Source organism: Eubalaena glacialis, chromosome 7 (genome assembly GCF_028564815.1).
Source record: "Eubalaena glacialis isolate mEubGla1 chromosome 7, mEubGla1.1.hap2.+ XY, whole genome shotgun sequence".
In the NCBI taxonomy this organism is placed as follows: Eukaryota; Metazoa; Chordata; class Mammalia; order Artiodactyla; family Balaenidae; genus Eubalaena; species Eubalaena glacialis.
In genome coordinates this window covers 71,219,815-71,237,635 of record NC_083722.1, presented here as the reverse complement: position 1 = coordinate 71,237,635, position 17,821 = coordinate 71,219,815, and the positions used below count along the sequence as shown (strand labels likewise).

The 17,821-nt window shown below is 51.1% G+C and overlaps 2 protein-coding genes across 3 annotated transcripts in view; one reads left to right on the top strand and one right to left on the bottom strand.

Moving 5' to 3' along the window:
• Window positions 1-17,821, top strand: part of FYCO1 (FYVE and coiled-coil domain autophagy adaptor 1) — an 85,514-nt gene that overhangs the window by 39,401 nt on the left and 28,292 nt on the right. Inside the window, exons 12-15 of one of the 2 annotated variants that reach the window (XM_061196634.1) lie at window positions 1,561-1,710; window positions 2,474-2,685; window positions 4,105-4,249; window positions 9,150-10,274. In XM_061196634.1, coding sequence (XP_061052617.1) covers window positions 1,561-1,710; window positions 2,474-2,685; window positions 4,105-4,249; window positions 9,150-9,207 — 565 coding nt within the window. In that variant the 3' untranslated portion in view covers window positions 9,208-10,274. Of the gene's footprint in view, window positions 1-1,560; window positions 1,711-2,473; window positions 2,686-4,104; window positions 4,250-9,149; window positions 10,275-17,821 lie in introns of those variants that run through there. The other variant, XM_061196633.1, reaches the window with a different exon arrangement.
• On the bottom strand, window positions 11,357-12,382 carry CXCR6 (C-X-C motif chemokine receptor 6). Its single transcript, XM_061196636.1, has one exon. The coding sequence runs from the start codon at window positions 12,380-12,382 to the stop codon at window positions 11,357-11,359; it is 1,026 nt and encodes a 341-aa protein (XP_061052619.1).

The following is a 17,821-nucleotide window of genomic DNA, read 5'->3' as shown; positions in this document are numbered from 1 at the left end:
TGTGAACCGGGCCAGGACCGGGGCTCTGAGAAACCGGAGGACATGGCCTGCCCTGCTCTTGCTGACTGTTGCCCCACAGGCATCGAGTCCAGGGTTGCCAGGTCATCTTACTTCTTAAGAGAAGGTGGAAATCTGGATTTTTATGTGAAATTGGCCTGACTTTTAAATGTTGACAAGTCATTCAAAAAGTTTTTAAAGGTTTTTGTATGGATTTTTTTTTTTTTTTTTGGCTGCGCCTGGCTGCTTGTGGGATCTTAGTTCCCCAACCAGGGATCAAACCCACACCCCCTGCAGTGGAAACGCGGAGTCTTAACTACTGGACCTCCAGGGAAGTCCCGGAAATTTTCAAAAATACAAAAATAGGATAGCAAAATGCACTGTTGTGTACCTGTCACCCAGCTTCAACATTATTCAGCTCATGACCAGTCTTGTATCATCCAAGAGTCCTACCCATTTCCCCCACCTCCTCAGATTATTTTGAAGCAAATCCCAGACATCCTATCATCTCATCCACAAGTATTTTGATACGTACCTCTCCAACACAAGGACTCTATTTTAAACAACCACAGCATCATTACCGCACTTGAAAATTAACTAATTCCCAATATCATCAAGTGTCTAGTCAGTTTGAAATTTTTCTAATTGCTTTATAATTTTTTCTAATCAGGATCTATATTAGATCTATACATTGCATGGTGATATGTTTCTTAGATCTCTCTTACTTAGTCATGGTTCCCCCACCACCTCTCTCTCTTTTTTTTTCCTTTGCAGTTTACTTTTAAAGAAAGCAGGCCATTCATCTGGTAGAGTTTCCCATAGCCTGGACTTTTCTGATTGCATGCCCATGGTGTCATTTAACGTGTTCTTCCATCCTCTGTGTTTCCTATAGCCCCGAAAATTAACAGCAGTTTTAAGGAGGGCTTTATACACATCTTCCCTGGTGCATCAGGCACATTCAGATGCTGCTAGAGCCTCCTGAAAATCCTGCCACTTTTTTCAGTGTGCTTGCTTCCTGTAGTGGCTGTGCTGTCTCTCTAAGGAGTGGAGGAGGTCAACATCCCATCGGATTTTCAGGAAAAGCTCGACTCTCCTCCATTAATTTTTACTTAAACCATAAAAACATGAAGGATCCCGAGCACATTTAAGATTTGGGTTCTTGGGCTCACAGCACACAGACTGTCATGTAATCATGGCAGCACGTGACAGCTTAAACTCCCAGTGGCCACATGCACTGTCATTTAGACATCTGAGCAGCTGGTGACCCTTGTCAGTGCCAGCAGGTCTTTGCAGTTGCCGGAGCCCTTTATGGACATCGCAGGCCCCCTGTACCTTCACACGTGTGGTGTCAGATGAGGACTTACACGTTGGGAGGCTCCTGCTGAGTCTGGGACTGATGTGGGGTGACAGAGGAGACCTAGACTGGGGGGTTATTTCCAAGGTAAAAGTGAATTCTCCTTGTGTTTTGGGAAATTCGGAAGCAGTCTTTTGAAATGAACCAGAGATAATTCTATTGTTTTCATGGATTCTTTCTTCTGTTTTTCTAATGCGGCTTTTTCCCAGGGACAAGGATGCTCTCTGGCAGAAGTCAGATGCCCTGGAATTCCAACAGAAGCTCAGTGCTGAGGAGAGGTGGCTGGGGGACACGGAGGCGAACTACTGCTTTGACTGCAAGCGGGAGTTCAGCTGGATGGTGCGGCGGCACCACTGCAGGTCAGCAGGCGGCTTGCGGGCAGGGCCCAGCACTAGAGCAGACGCCTCTGAACGAGGACTCCGTGGCAGGCGTTGGCACCTCAGCCAACTGTCTAGGAAGAGCACGTTGCCTCTTAGTTTCAAGGGAACCAGTTGAGGAGGGTATGTTAGGCAGGGTCTCAGCAGGACACTCAGGGATCCCTGAAAGGGAAGAGAGTTTAATACAGGGGTTGTAGGCAGAGTTAAGGGGACCCACAGGGATGTAGAGCACCCAGAGACCCAACCCCTGACCCTCTCTTGGCCTGCAGGGGTCAGAGGGGAAAAGAAACCCAGAGAGAGCAGGGGCTGAGGCTTCACCGGAGGAACACAGAGCAAAGACCCCCCCACGCCCCAGGGCCCAAAGAAGGGCAGACAGGAATGAATCTTGGGTTGGGGTGGGGACAGATGGAGAACGGTCAGCACAGGGGGATGGGGTCTGTGGTCTCTTAGAGCCCAGCCCCCGAGGCCTGGAATGCACACCTGCATCGTTGCGTCAGGGAAGGGGGCTCGGCCTGCCTCCCAGGACCCTAGGAAGTAAAAGTGTCTCCCATCAGGCTTACCAAGATGGCTTTCTTAGAATCTTATGAGATAGGCCTTTAGGCCTCACTCTAGAGTGGGGGCAGAGCCAGGTCTGACGAGCCGTGTGGCGTCCAGAGCCCAGAACAGAGCCCGGTTCCGGTGCCGAGCAGGTCACTCGAGACCTCTAGTGCAGCGTCCTCAGGGCCCGTGCCTGTGTCGTCCCCAGGATATGTGGCCACATCTTCTGTTACTACTGCTGCAACAACTATGCTGTGAGCAAGCACAGCAGCAAGAAGGAGCGCTGCTGCCAGGCCTGCTTCCAGAAGCTGAGCGAGGGCCCCGGGTCCCCCGACAGCACCAGCTCGGGCACCAGCCAGGGAGAGCCCAGCCCCGCCCGGTCACCAGCCCAGGCCGCACCCCAAGCCACCAGAGGCCAAGGTCAGGCTCCCCCACTGCCCTCGGTGTTCTCCAGGTGCCACCCTCACTGCTACCCCACTGTGGCTGCTTAGCTGGAACATGCTTAGTTCAGTGTTTTCCACACTTAGGCACTAAAAAGGTAGTACCACCAATCTGAGACTTTCTTTTTGATATAATTAGGATTGAAGGAGAATTGAAAAGGGAATAACTTTCTCCTGATATGATTCAGTGTTATTTAACGTGGGGTCTGTTTACTTCTCAACTCACATACCACCAGTGGATCCCACAGCTTTGGAAAACGCTGTCTCCCAGGGCCCCAGCCCCATATCCAACCCTCTCTTTCAGGGTAACCAAAGGCCAGGAGTTGAGTGTGGAAACGAACACATCCTTCCCTGTCTCCCTGTAGCTCACATTCTCTCTCGGCGGCCAAGAAGGATGTATTCTCCTTCATGTCCTCTCACTCAGCTCAGTAAAAGGAAGCGGGATTTGGTTCCTGCTGCTTCTCAGCACAGCCTCGCAGACCAGCCCAGGCTGCCCTCTCAGGACTGGACTGTGGGTGTCTATTCTGAAGCATGGCCTGTCCCAGGAGCCATGCGGCAGGGCCTGCTGGGAACTTGTAACTCCCATGAACTGTTCTTCTTGCTGACCAGCCCAGGAATCTTCCCCTCGCCTGGCTCACTAGTGGGTGTTCCAGTGACGACAGAGGGTGGCATGGTGCCAGCATGCTGAGGTTGCTTGTTTTGATTTCTGACATTTCCTGTCTCCTCCTCTGTCTGTCTGTCTTACTTTCTGTCTTTTCTTTTTTTATCTCAGGCCTGCCATCACATTTTCCATCACATGCAAAAGACTGCTTGTTGGTGGGGTGGGGGGTGACTAGCACAGCAGCATCGCACAGCATCCTTCCTACTGGGTAGCCTGCAAAGTTGGGCACAAGTCCCCTGGTCAGAAGCACAATGGCTGCTGTGCAGAGGGAGGTTCTTTTCCACCCCCCAGTGGATTGAGGTGAAAATGCAGGTCAGACAGAATCCTCCTCTCAAAGAGGCATGAGTGAGGTCTGTGTCTGCTGGAGCAAGGATTCAGCAGCACAGAAGTATGATTACCTTTTTGTTAGGTTCTTTCCTGATAAGATTTTGATAGGTTTTTTTCCTTCTAAATAGAGGGGCTCAGAGAACATGTAAGAGCTTAAAACCTCTCCACGCCACTGCCTAAGGGACTTCAGAGAAATCTCTTACATGGTGCATTCAGTTTCATCTGTAGTCCCCTCATCTGCTTTTCTGGAACATCCCAAGAGCCATTTCCCTCCATCTGGACAGAATAGCTGTCGGTTGAGTGAGCACTTAGAGTGTGTCCTGGTGGCTCGTCCCACATAGCTGCACTCCCTCCCCGTACTGTCCATGACTATGCATTTCTCTTCTCTCCCGACCTGCCTCTGCACCCCAGGTGCTAACACAGACTGCCGGCCGCCAGACGATGCCATGTTTGACATCATCACAGATGAGGAGTTGTGCCAGATACAGGAGTCCGGCTCCTCCTTGCCTGAAACACCCACCGAAACTGATTCTCTTGACCCAAACGTGGCTGAACAGTGAGTAGACATCACCTCCATTTCCTGAGTGCTCATTAAGTGCCTGGCCTTGTGGCTTCTTATCAAAGGACTAGGAAAGCTCGGAAGCAGGATTGGCTGTCTTTGCTTAAGGGAAGGTGCCTGCAAACAGTGCTCGGGGCAGGGTGCCCTTGAGGAGCACCAGGGCTCCAGGAGTAGTCAGTGTTGAGCCTTGTCAGAGAGTTCCTGGGCGTGTCTGTCAGCGGTCCCCCTGATTTCAGCATCTCCAGGAAGGCCTTTCTTGGCTTAGGCAACTGTATTAATCTGCTCAGGCCGCCATAACAAAATACCATAGACCAGGTGACTTAGACAACAGAAATCTACTTTCTCACAGTTCTGGAAGTCCAAGGCCAAGGTATCGGCAGGTTTGGTTTCCTGAGGCCTCTCCTTGGCTTGCAGACAGCTGCTATCTTCCTGTCTCTTAACATGGTCATGCCCGCTATGCATGTGCCAGCCATGTCTCTCTGTGTTCTAATCTTTTCTTCTTATAAGGACACCAGTCAGATTGGATTAGGGCTCACCTTATTGGCCTCATTTTAACTAACTTACTTCTTTTAGGTCTTATCTCCAAAAACAGTCACATTCTGAGGTACTGGGCATTAAGACATCAACATATGAATTTAAGGGGGGGGGGACACAATTCAGTGCATAAGAGCAGCGTTGGCTGGGCTGCTGTAGCCACGCTCAGAGCAACGCACTGCTCTTTAAAAACCGTGTTCATCTTTTGGAACCACTCATCAGGCTTGGTAATGGTGCCACAAGATTAATTTCTGTTGTCTCAAGTAGATGTTTCTCTCAGAAGTCCTCTTTTTTTTTTTTGGCTGCGCCATGCAGCATGCAGGATCTTAGTTCCCTAACCAGGGATCGAACCCGTGCCCCCTGCGGTGGAAGTGGGGAGTCTTAACCACTGGACTGCCAGGGACGTCCACCCCAAAGTTCTAAAAGCAATAAAAATATAACCAAGTCTGTTACCCAGTGCTTTGTGGAACCCGAGGGACTTTCCCCTCCCCCAGCCCGTGCCTGCCCCATCACCAGTATCTTGTGCTGCTCTTAATCAGTGACCCAGACCCACCAAATGTTCCCGATGCCGCAGATGGACAGCATCAGGCACAGGGGCGTCCTTTAGTACCGGCTCTCCATTGGCCCTCTCATTTTTCTGGGCCAGCTCTTTTCCAACAAGGCCTGTGAGGAGAGTCTGCAATGGCTAATGTCTAAATATATGAAGTAACTGCACAAAGTGCCATTGTATTAAAGTGTCAAGAGTTTAAGCCAGGGGACCCATGGGAAAAGTCAAGTTCCCCTCCATGGCAGCCTTGCTTGGTGTTTCTCGGCCCCTGTGGTCTGGCTTGACTGCGGTTCCTGCAGCAAAGCACTGCCTGTTTAGAAGCTCAAGGGAGAATTGACATGGCTCCTGTGTCCAGATGTTCGTTGACTCACTTTCCATCCAGTTAGGGAGTTTTGTGATGCTCCTGCCGACTTGTATTGAGATCTCTGTTCCTCTATTCCTGCCCAGAGTTCAGAGGAAGGGCTGTCAGATTTATCATCCAGGATTTCTGCTGCATGGGAGGAGATGCACTTAATCTTCGGGAGGTTCTCAGCGCAGGAGATTTTAGGCTCAAGTGTATGTCTCCATACTCTTCTGTTCTCTTGCTTGAGGGTGACTGACCTTGCCTCATGGATAAAGCCAGCCCCATCACCCAACCCAAGAAAGCCTCTGCTCACTGTGACCACGGGCCCTTTCTTTTCCTTCTGAAGCCGTTCCTGGCTGCGTGAGCCTCCAGCGTTCTCCCCAACCCCCATGGTTCAGTGGTCCCCAGGGCACGTTCTGTTGCATTTGCACTAAGCCATACTCATGCCGTCGTCACCTGGCAACTCTTCACTGACTGTGCCTCAACTGCCGGCCAGGTGGGTGGGTGGGTAGGGGGTCCGGGGAGCAGGACCGGAAGCTCAGGGCCTGGGAGGATGACCTTGGGCTGCCACCTGCATGAGAAAGTGCCGCCCTGCAGCTCCCTCTTCCCTTCACCTTTCGCCTTCCCCTTTCTCAGTAGGAACAAAAGCAGAAGGTCTTCTGACCGCTGACAAATAAGTGTGTTTTTGGTCATGGGAAATCAGGAAGCGGTCCAAGGAAAGGAAACTGCCAGCATGCTGGTCTGCGGCCTCCAAGGGAGATCCAGGGCTAATGGATGGACCTGCAGTCCCCATGCATCATCTGTTTGGGTGAAGGGCCAGCCCTCCAAGTCAGTTCAGGGCCTGCCTTGTCTCACACCTTCCTTGTGAGTTAGCCGAAGACAGACCCCCGTGTCTCTGGTGGCTTTTTCTTATGTTCTTTTTCTTCCTAAGCTTAGGACCAATCAAAACCACCAGGAGTCTGAGAAACTCAGACAGGTTTGGTGGGGTGGGGGGGTGAGGGGTTGGTATAGAGCCTGGGTTTGTGTATACATCCGTGCCAAGACGCTGAGAGAAAGAAATCAGCAAGTCCAAAGGAAGAAGTGGTCCAGGAGGGGTTAAAGGCTGTGAAAGCCCTGATGAGGGGGGAAGGAGGCTGCCTGGAGGCAGTGTCTGTTGAGCACTTTCCCTGTGTAGCAGCTTCTGCACGTGACCTCACTTAGTCCCTGCCCAACCCTTCAAAGAGTAGGGATTATGGTCCCCATTTTACAGGTCAAGGTACTGAAGCTCAGGAGGGCAGGTAACTTGCTCAGGGTCAGAGGGCTGTAAGTGTCAGCACTGAGCTTTGTGCCCAGAACCCCTCCCTCCAGTCCACAGGCACGAGATTCATTTTGAAGAGTACAGCCCTCTTCCCTGGTCCCGTTTCCCTATCTTCACATCAAACACCTGCCCACCTTCCCTGCCTCTTTGTCCATTCCTCCCCCCGCCACACACACACATTCTCAGGACAAACACAGTTGTCTGCCTTGGCCCTCCTGGCCGTGATGGGACAGGAACAGGTCCCAGAATCCAGGCTCTCGGGGAGACCTGGCAGGATCCCGCAGACCCCTAAGCAGCCTCCCAGAGCCCCCTGCACGTGGCTCAGGAGCACAGCCCGCCTCAGGTGGAGGGGCGATATTCTCCAGAACCCTGCAGGTGTGCACACCCCTCCCCACAGTGACCCAGGCCCACCCTCAGCCATCTCCCTGACCAGGTGCCCAGCTGTTCTCAGGACCGAGGCAGGCAGAGGAGGAAAGAAACTCTGTCCTCCAGCAACAGGCCTGGCCTTGGGTCCCTTGGCCTCTGCTCTGCTTCCAGCAGCCATTCCCTCCTCCAGGCCCGGCCTCCCTTCTCGAGCAGACCGTGCCGATGAAGAGCTTGAGGTCCAGAGTCAGACACTCCTGGTCTGCTGCCTCCAGGTTCCCTGGCTTTGAGCACCGCAGCCCCCAAACTCAGTTCCCTCCCTCGTACAGAAGAGACAGGGACGGCACCTCTAGGGTTGTTAGGAGGATCAGACGGAAATGATGTGGAAAGCCTTCCACGGAATTGCGTGGTTTTGGTGATGTTTTCCCTGAGCTGTGAGGTCAAGGGCCACGCTGTGGTGTCTACTGCCACGGGCCCTGGTTCCTTACATCTCGTAGCTCAGTTGTGTTCGCCAAGGAAAATCCCGCCAGATGCCCAGATGATACTGAGCTCAAACTCACGCACAGAGACTGTCCCTGACCCACAGAGCATCTTTGCCAGTACTTGCTTTAGAACAGGTGCTCTGTGGTCAGAGTGCTTCAGGGATCTGTGGCAGGTTTATCACCAACCAGGAGATACAATACCTGGTATCTCAAACCGAGAACAGGATATGGTGATAACGGTTAAGGTTAGAAAGCCACCTTGTGCTTGGGTTAACCTAGCATCTCCGCCTTCAGACAAGGGCAGAGTTGTCAGGTACCCCGGGCCGTCTTAGCCAACATTTGGGGGAAGAGAAAGAGGTTATTCACCGGGGTTCCAGCCCTGGCTCTGCTGTGTGAGCTTTGGCAGGTAGTAATGTCTCTGAACTAGTTTCCTCATCTGGAAAACAGGGATGATAGTACCAGGCGTCCTACCAAACGGCATTGGGAGTTACCGTGGACCACAAAGGACTGGGCCTGTGGAAGGGGTGCTGCCCTGAGAGAACAAGGCTAGAGCCAGCGCCCCGGCCACTCCTGGGCCCTGTGCTCTTTGCTCCGCCTCCACCCCTCCAGTACGGGCAGCTTCTGTTTTTTCTCTCCTGCAGCACCATTTCCTCAGTCCAGAATGCTCACTGAGAATCCCAGGCTTCTGGCTCCAGGTAGCCCCTGGAATCAGGTTCACCCTGTGTTCACCGCATCTCGGACAGTGTGGCCGTCATGGCCTCTAACTGCCCCGCCCCCGGCCTGCAATTGCAGGGAAGCTGGTGGGGGAGGAGACCCTGAGGCCGCACGTGAGGCCAACTGGACTCACCCAGGGTCCACACCCAGCCTGACCCCCTCCCGCCAGTTTCCCCCACACCCCAGGCTGCTTACGTCAAGCACTGGTGCGTGGGAGCAGAGGGGAGAGCCAAGGGGAGAAGGGTGGGTCTGAGCTTGTGCTCCATGGGGCTGTCTCGTGGATGAGTGAAGTCGAGAGTGAAAGCCTTGTTTGGGCTGTGCCAGTGTCTGTTGCCCGTAATGGTGTGTACCCAGGAGGGCTTTGGGAAAAAGATCTCTACTCCCAAATGTGAGCAGGTGAGGGCCCAGAGAGTAGGGCCAACGAGTGACTGGGGAGGCAGAGAAGGTGAAAGAAGATTCAGCTGCTGTGCTTTTCCTCAGGACAGGCAGGCAGGTTCTCCTAAGCTGTGGAAGGGCCAGTGCAAAACCTTCTTGCAAGGAGCCTGGAGAGAGGGCTCATAATAGGCCTGGGATGGGGCACGGCCTGATGGGTGCCTGGTCTCCTTTGACTCAGCCAGGCAGGCACCGTTCGGGGAGAACCCAGCAGTCCCAGCAGCCGCCCCTCTGTTGCCGTGACCAGCAGCCCCCAGCGTGGCTTGGAGTGCACTGTCCGTGCCTCACAGCGCTCCTGGAAGGAGGGCCGTCGTCAGCTCGTGGTGTGGATGGTGAAACGGGCTTGAGGAGGCTGCGTGGCTTGTCCCGGGATGGACAGATGTGGAGCTCTCCCCGGGGCAGTGTCTGAGTCACCCCAGAGCCCTACTTTTCCCATCCCACCACACTGCTTTCCTCCGTGGGGACACATGGAGAGGCCGCAGGGCCCCTGGCTCCCCGACTCTTCACTCCTTCCTTCCCAGTTAGGGCCTCTGCCTCTTGTTCTGGGACATTGTTGGGGAGGCCAGGGGCTCGTGGCCCCTCTACCAGAAGTGCTCAACATTAAGGTGACAGCACAGAGGAGGGTGACCAAAACTCCCCCTCTGAAGCCAACGTAAACAAGTTGAAAGTCAGCCTTGACTCCATGAAAAGGGCAGGTTCTGGTGTTTGAGGAGCACTGGGTCGTCTGTGCGGCCTGAGCACAGTAAAGCCGCTCTCCCCGTGGGTGTATTTAGGCACGTGTATGAAACAGTCGGTGGCCCTGTGGGCCCTGCAAGGCCAGCCTGTGCGCAGCTGGACGGTGCCGTGCACCTCTGGAAGGCACGAAGCCGACCGGCCCACGCCCCGCCAGTGCACAGAGAAAGGCAGGCGGCTAACGTTTTGTGTGGCTGGTTCTTGAGAGAATAACAACTACCACCATTTTGGGGGCCCTTCCTCCCACAAATGCAAACCATGCTAAGTGTTTGTGTGCACCCTCTCCAGTCCTCGCATGCCTGCCCTGAGAGGTGGTACTGTTACGGTCCACGTTTCACCAAAGTGGAAGTGATTAAGAGATTACCAGCTGGTCTTACCCACTCGTGACGCCGGTCTGTCCAAGCTGCGAAACCTCACTGTTCAGCCCTTTCTGGCCCACCTCCCTGAGCGCTCTTCTTAGCTGTTGTCAACAGGTTCTCCATATTTCAGTGAGTGATTTTGTGACATGTGAGCCAGAAAGGCCACTTTAAGCCTGTTGAGCAGGTTGCTGGGATCTAATAAACATGCACAAACAAGTGACTGACATTTAAAACTCTGCCTCGTTCTGTGACCACATCTCAGAGGTAACAAATGCACCTCTCGTTCTGGGCAGGAGGTTGAAGCCACAGTTGTTATCATTGGTGTATTGATAGAGCAGTGCCCTGAAAGTTGACAGTTTTAACTTATTTCCTGTGCTCTGAGCCCACAAGTGATCACTTTTGGTATATTCAGGAATACCACAGTAAGGTGGAATGTGCCTAAGGATAAAAGTAGTTTGGAGACTTTTAAAAAGTTTTATTTCTCAGTCATGAAAATCATGCTCTTTGAGATGTGTGTGTGTGTATTATACATACATTTATATATGATTTGTGTGTGTGTGAGGCATTGGGTAAATTCAGGTTTTAAATGAGCAAACCCACCAAAGATCCATTTCAGAGTTGCTGCTTAGACTCATGATAGTCTTAAACTCAGCTTTGCACATTTTTCTAGCATTCTGTGGCCCACTGGAATCCTCAGCCGACCCTAATTTGCTTTGGCCCATTCATATTCCCTGGTGCTAGTCCTTCCAGGATTAATCAAAGAGAACATAAAGCACCTATCTATATAAAACCAAACCCACAAGGCGTGGCAGAACCTGAGCTCATTTCTGTTGGGTGCCTGGTGATGGAGGTCTGAGTCACAGTGTCAGCACTGGTTTTCATGGCTGCTTTAATCTCCCCTGCTTCCCAGTCGGCAGAAGAATCTTCTGAACTTGGGAGCCCAGAGTGTCACCTGCCATCAAGACCTTTGTTGGCCAGGTCCCCCTCTTCAACCCTTAGTCCCAGTCCCATTCCCATCGAAGGAGAACTTGGGGTCTTGAGAATCACACGTCATTCCCTGGTGTCAGTATTCTCGGGGTAGAGGAAGGAAAGCCCTGGCAGCTTTCAGACTCCCCTTTGAGCCTTAGGCCTGGGTGTAAAAGAAGAGAGCACAATCTGCGCATGCCTGAGAAGAAGCATCCCACCCCAGCTGCACCATTCGGTAACTTCTCCGTGAGAATGCTCATGCTATTCACAAAGCCTTAGAGGACACAGCCATGCTCCTGTGACTTCCTGAGCAGCCTCTCCAAGCCCAGCAAGGCCTACAGCTGGAACATGCTGGTCGCCTCCATGTTGCGAGAGGCTGAAGCAGTCCTGGAAGTGTCCTCTGAACACTTCCATTGGCTTGAGACACCCAGGTAAGGGAGGCAGCCAACGTCTTTCACAAGTTTCCAGAAGTTCTTCCGAAACTTCAGGCCAACAAAGGCATAGAGCACAGGATTAAGGCAGGCACGCAGGTAGGCGATGGCCTCTGTCACTGTGATGGCATAGTGAAAGCTGGTCATGGTGTGGTACTCCCAGCTCATGCTGCGGATGAGCTTCACGAGGTTGAAGGGCGTCTGGGTCAGCAGGAACACCGCCACCACCAGGAAGATGATCTTCAGAGACTTGTGCTTCTGGAAGCCTCGGGCCTGAAGCAGGGTCTTGATTATGACTGAGTAGCAGACAATCATGGCAAGCAGTGGCAGGAAGAACCCCAGTGTCATCTGGGTGGCCAGAACCATGGTGGAAATCTCCTCGTTGTGATAGCCGCAGACAGGCTTGTTAAGGTAAAGGACGTTGCCATAGATGATCTGCGGCAAGGAAACCAGCAGGGAAACTACCCAGATGGACAAGCAGATGACCTTACCCCAGGCCATCCGCTTGGCCTGCTGGTTATAGGCCTTGGTGGCCTGAACCACTGCAATGAAGCGGTCCATGGTGATGCAGGTGAGGATGAGCATGGACGTGTAGAAGTTCAAAGTGTAGATGCCCAGCAGGGTTTTGCACATGACGTTGCCAAAGACCCACTCATGGATGCCTGCATAGGCCCAGAAGGGCAGAGTACAGACGAACACCAGGTCAGCCAAGGGCAGGTTCATTAGGAACACGTCCGTCAGGCTCTTCAGCTTCTGGTAGAAGATGTATATGACCAGCACCAGGGAGTTCCCCACCAGGCCACAGATGAACACCACCACATACATGCAGGGCAGGAAGAACTTGCTGAACTGCAGGAAGTGTTCGTGCCCCTGGCTGCTGTCATTGGAAGCATTGAAGAACCCGGGGTCTCCGTAGTCGTACTCGGCCATGGTGTCTGTTCTGATGGACCCCTGGGAGTCAAACCACAGGAATTATGTATATTTGGGGCTGAGGGTGATCCCTCCTGTCTTCCCACTGTCCCATTGCCCACAGTTAGGGGGCAGATAGTCACCTCCTAAACCCACCCACTGTTCGCCTCAGTAACAGCCCAGTATATTGGGGACAACCAGTTCTGAGGGGAAGCTGCTCAGACAGGACGAGGAACCCTTCACTGGCCCTAAAACTGTCAGGATCTTACCCGTCTGGGAGACAGCACATAACTGACCCCACCCACATTCCATAAAATCCTGTGCTCAATGGCCTTGGAAGCAAAGGTCACCACGTGGTGAGCTGGGGACTGTGTCCTTTTGGAAGAGCTGCGCTGCTCTTCAGTGGGGAGGGCTGTATTCATCTGCCCATGCCTCGCAGAAGGTGCCCACCCAGCCTGTGCCCCATCTTCTGTTAAGTTGACCCCCGGACTACGAATTGTGAAAGCTAAGGCAGTATCCCCCTTGCAGGGGGTCCACCATCAAGGAGACTCCTGGAGACCAAGAGGTGTTTGGTCCTTTCTGCCTGGGTGGGCCATCCATCCTGCCTCGTCTTGCCGTGCTGGGGAGCCAGGGCAGGGAAGAGCCCAGGCTGCCCAGTGCTTTGGCCGAGCGGCTTTCTGACCAGGGAACTGGGCAGTTTTCCTCACGCCCAACCCCAGCTTTCCCCTTCATCATCTGTCACAGTGTATGACATTCCACCCTCAGGGCCTCTTTGATCTTCAGGAATCTCTTACAAGGTAGATTCCCCAAGAAGGGAACATTGCTTTAGCTTTTATGACCAGCAGTGTAGGGCTGAGGGGTCTCCTTTAACACACGGAAGAGCTGATTGAAATGGGATGTCAGGTGGGTGGGCTACCGCAGCAGGGCTGGTGGCCAGCCTTGCAGTGGGGCTACTTATAGCAAAGACCAAATAGCTGTCTTTCTTGCCTGGGGGTCCCAGCCCTTCAAGGGTATCACTTCTCTCTGACCCTTCTCTGGGCCCTGTGACCCTGCTGGGGACCATGGACCGGACACGGGTGATATAATCTGTGGTGTGGGAGGAGGGGCAGCTGCGGCAGCATCGGCCTTGGAGGGCCAGGTCAGTCCCTGCCACTGTCCTGCAGGTACTCAATATGCAGGGACTCTTCCAGTGAGCGGTGCCATATCCCACTGGCACCTCAAGGAAATGTTTAAGAAGAGCAGGCATTTGGTTTAACAAAGTCAGAATATCAACCGGCCAGGCAAGGGGGTGTAAAAGGAGAGATGATCTCTCCTTTCTGGTCTCCTCGGAGACTTCTCTTTTCCTGATGCTGGGTCCTGACAGGAAGGGATGTCAGCCCTGCTGCCACCTTGGTATTTCATGGGCTCAAAGCACCCTTTCTCTCCAAGGAAGGACCTTGTCTTTGGGCTAAGACTACTCAGTGAAAAGTCCCTCCTCCTGGACCACAAAATGTTGGATCTCTAAGAGTGAAAGGCCAACCCATAGGCATTGTACCCCACCAGCTCTGGGCTGCTGGGTTAAGTGGGTCAGACGATGCTGTGTGTGTGTTACTGCTTCACATGGGGACAAAAACATATTCTTCATCATTTAGAATGTGACATTGAAAGTAATGTCAGATCTCCACTATTGTTTGACTTACTCTTGGCCTTTAAAAAAAATTCTCCTGGGACTTCCCTGGTGGCGCAGTGGTTAAGAATCCTCCTGCCAATACAGGGGACACGGGTTTGATCCCTGTTCCGGGAAGGTCCCACATGCCGCAGAGCAACTAAGCCCGTGTGCCACAACTACTGAGCCTGTGCTCTAAAGCCTGTGAGCCACAACTACTGAGCCCACGTGCCACAACTTCTGAAGCCTGCGTGCCCTAGAGACCGTGCTCCGCAACAAGAGAAGCCACCGCAAGCAATGAGAAGCCCGCACACCACAACAAAGAGTAGCCCCCGCTCGCCACAACAACAGAAAGCCCACTCAGCAACAAAGACAGCCAAAAATAAATAAATAAATAAATAGATTAATTAATTAATTAATAATTCTCCTACTAAGGCTGTTGCTGCATCCTTAGGCCGGCATTGCAGTTTCCTCAAAGGACCCATGCAAATTCATTTGTAATAATTGGTAAACTAAACAGTGTTTAACAGATTGGGACTGCACAGTTCTGTGCAGATCGAGTATTAAAAATTACTTTCCCTTCTAGAAATATTAAAACCATTTGTTTCTTTATTTTCTCTAACCAAAGTCCTATGTTGATTTGTGAAAATTAGAAAGAAAGTAATATATACAACTTTGGAAATAGTGTCTGATAATAAATAAATAAGCAAAGTACAATTTAGGCATAAAACAGAATATGACTGAAATGTTTAGGAAGTGCCTTTAATGATTTTGGAAAATGCAATACGTTTAAAAAAATTTTTTATTGGAGTATAGTTGATTGACAACATTGTGTTAGTTTCAGGTGTACAGCAAAGTGAATCAGTTATATATATATATATAACTGATATATATATATCAGCTATATATATATCACTGAGATATATATATATCTCCACTCTTTTTTTTAGATTCTTTTCCCATATAGCTCATTGCAGAGTATTGAGTAGAGTTCCCTGTGCTATACAGCAGGTTCTTATTAGTTACCTATTTTACATATAGTAGTGTGTATATACCAATCCCAATCTCCCAATTTATCCCTCCCCACTCCCCGAAAATGCAATATAATATTGGCTGTTACTATTACAACGAATAGATGACAAAGTGAATGTAAAATTGATCATGATTCTCAGCCTTCTTTGATCATAAACCCCTTTGACAGTCTCATTAAAGCTGTAGCTCTTTTCCCTCAGTAATAATGTACAAACATGCCTGCAACTCTGGGGGTTCATGAACTCTTTAAATCCCTCTGCCCCATATTCTATAGACTTTGTTTACAAATCTGTGATGAGCTATATGATTTTGACTATGTTTTTTAAAACATAGAAAAATGATCAGATTTTATCAGCAGTTCACCCCTGGCTGGTAGAATTAGGGGTGACTTATTTCCATTCCTCCTTTATACTTTTCTGTATTTTCTGAAGTTGCTACAGTTGTATATTGACATATATGGAGAAAAGAAAGTAAACCGTAATCTAAGATAACAGCCTGTCTTATAAAAATGGAAAAGAAAAACAGAAAAAGAGATTAGTCAATGAACACACACTGTGACTAGACTCTCCTTATCTCCTGGGGAGGGTCTAATTATGCCATTACTATCAGCATCATCTTACAAGCATCATCTTACAGAACCAGATTAAGTCATAATCCTCTCCTCGGACCCTCATGGCAGCAAATAGCAGAGATGGAGTTTGAGCCAAGGGCAGTTGAGCTTGAAAGCCTGGGCATTTGACACCGTACCGTGCTGCAGGCAGGACTCTGAGAATCCCAGCAACCTGGAGTTAGCCCCTCTTTTAACTATAAAGAAGAAGACCAGTGACTCACCAGTAGAGATGCTCTTTCAGTTTGTTCCTGAGATGAGGTTGCTCACAGCAGCAAGGTCGGCCTCTGCCTCTCTCATGTGGTCTGTGTTTCCGTTGAGTGATTTTTAAGAGCTCTCGGTTGGTGAATATGGGAGACCCAGCCCTTCCCCATCTTGCAGCTCAGAATCCACATGACCAGCCTGCACCCATGTAATTTGGGGGTCAAAGAGATGAAGCAGTGGCTCTGATGCTGCACACCCCCTGCAACCTGGCTGGGGTCTTACTCTTTTGCCAGGATCCAAGAGGGTTTTAATTTGTAAACTGAAGGGGAGCAATATGCAGTGTCTGGTAGTCCACTGAAGATGGTAGCATTTGTACCCTAAAATTATTTCATTCACTAGTCGTATGTCTCTTTGGAGCAGTTTGGGTCTGGACCAATGCAAAGTCGATGCTATGGCCTGGGTTCGCTGTGTGCCTGCAGCTCCAATATACGTGACAGCCCTGATCCTCGTACCAGTCCTGCAAGTAGGTATTACACCGTTTTATAGATGAGAATACAGTGGACTGTAGCCAAAGAACAGCCCCACGGACTCACAGCTAATAACTGCCACTTCCAGGATACAAACCCAGGTCTCCGTCATTGCCAGACCAGTGGACCAGATGGCTTCTAGATGATGGGTCTGCCAGAGGGCCAGACACAGCCCTTCCTCCTAAACCCACACCACTCAGACAGGGCTCACCGCCCTGCTTGTCCAGGCTAGAATCAACAGTGAACAGGCTGAACCAAATACTGAAGGTCAAAGCATCCATCTTCCTGAAGGAAATCTTCTGAGACAAGACATTCCTTCACAGTCAGCCAGCCTGACACCTTGGAATCTTTAAGCTTTGAGAGATGAGTTTTTCCCAGAGACAAACCAACCGTGTCACTTAGGACCAGTTCACAGGGTGATGTTAGAAGGGGCTGAACCTTGGCAGACACACTGGCTCAGCCATGCTCGTCCCTCTCAGCAATCGCTTATCCTCCGTGGGGAAAAACAGGCCTCGGCCTGGTGCCCTCCGTGACCACATACATGCTTGGGAAGGAGGGGTGATGTGTGTCTTAGAGAGAGCGTGACCGTACTTGTCATAACCATTCTCCAATGGAAAGTTCTCCGATGGAAAACTTGCAACTAAATTAGAGGATAAGAACCCTTCACAATTTGGGGGCCAGAATTTTATTTCAACCACTTTACAAAGTGCCTTCTGTTGTCTTCCAATTTGTAGTGCTCATTGCTTTTCTTTGAAACAAAGCTCTGAACTACTTAAGGGCAAGTACCCAACCATATGTCTTGGGTTTTTCCCAGAATATGCAAACATTTCCGAAACAGAATTGGGGGAGAGTAAAAGGGCTGTGGCAGCCGTGCCCCCCGCAGATTCTCTCAGAAGTCAGACTGTGTTGACCTGCTTCCTTTTTCTGAACACCTGGCATTCTGGAGCCACGGCCCTGCGTGGGATGGCAGTTCCAGGACGCAGGGATGGGGCAATTGCTGCTGGTAGAGGAGTAACTGCCAGGCGGTGGTGGGTGGCGGTGGCTGTGGAGGATGAGTTGGAAAAACCCTCAGAAAAGCAGCCTAACCAGAAGGCAGCGGGCGGCAGGTCAGTGGTGAGGACGGGCATGTGGGTCTGCGTGTTTTGGTCAGCCCATAGTTACCAAGTAATCAGAAATCAACACCAGAAGCGATCTTCTTCACTTGGTTTTTAGGCAAAAAGGAAAACAATGACTAAAAGGAAAACTACTAGGAATTTAATAGTAAAATAGAAAGATGCGCCCAAGCCCTACAGTGAATGTGGCCCACCGTGTGGCTCAGCCTCTCCTTCCAAACCGAAGCTGTTCAGTAGAGCCTTCTGAGATGACAGGCGTGTCCTGTGTCTCTGCATCCAACACAGCGGGCACTAACTCCTGTGGCTATTAGGCACTCGAAGTGTGGCTAGTGC

What these genes read in the sequence shown, in the direction of transcription:
- CXCR6 (XM_061196636.1), bottom strand. Translation starts at nt 12,382, where the DNA reads ATGGCCGAGTACGACTACGGAGACCCCGGGTTCTTCAATGCTTCCAAT.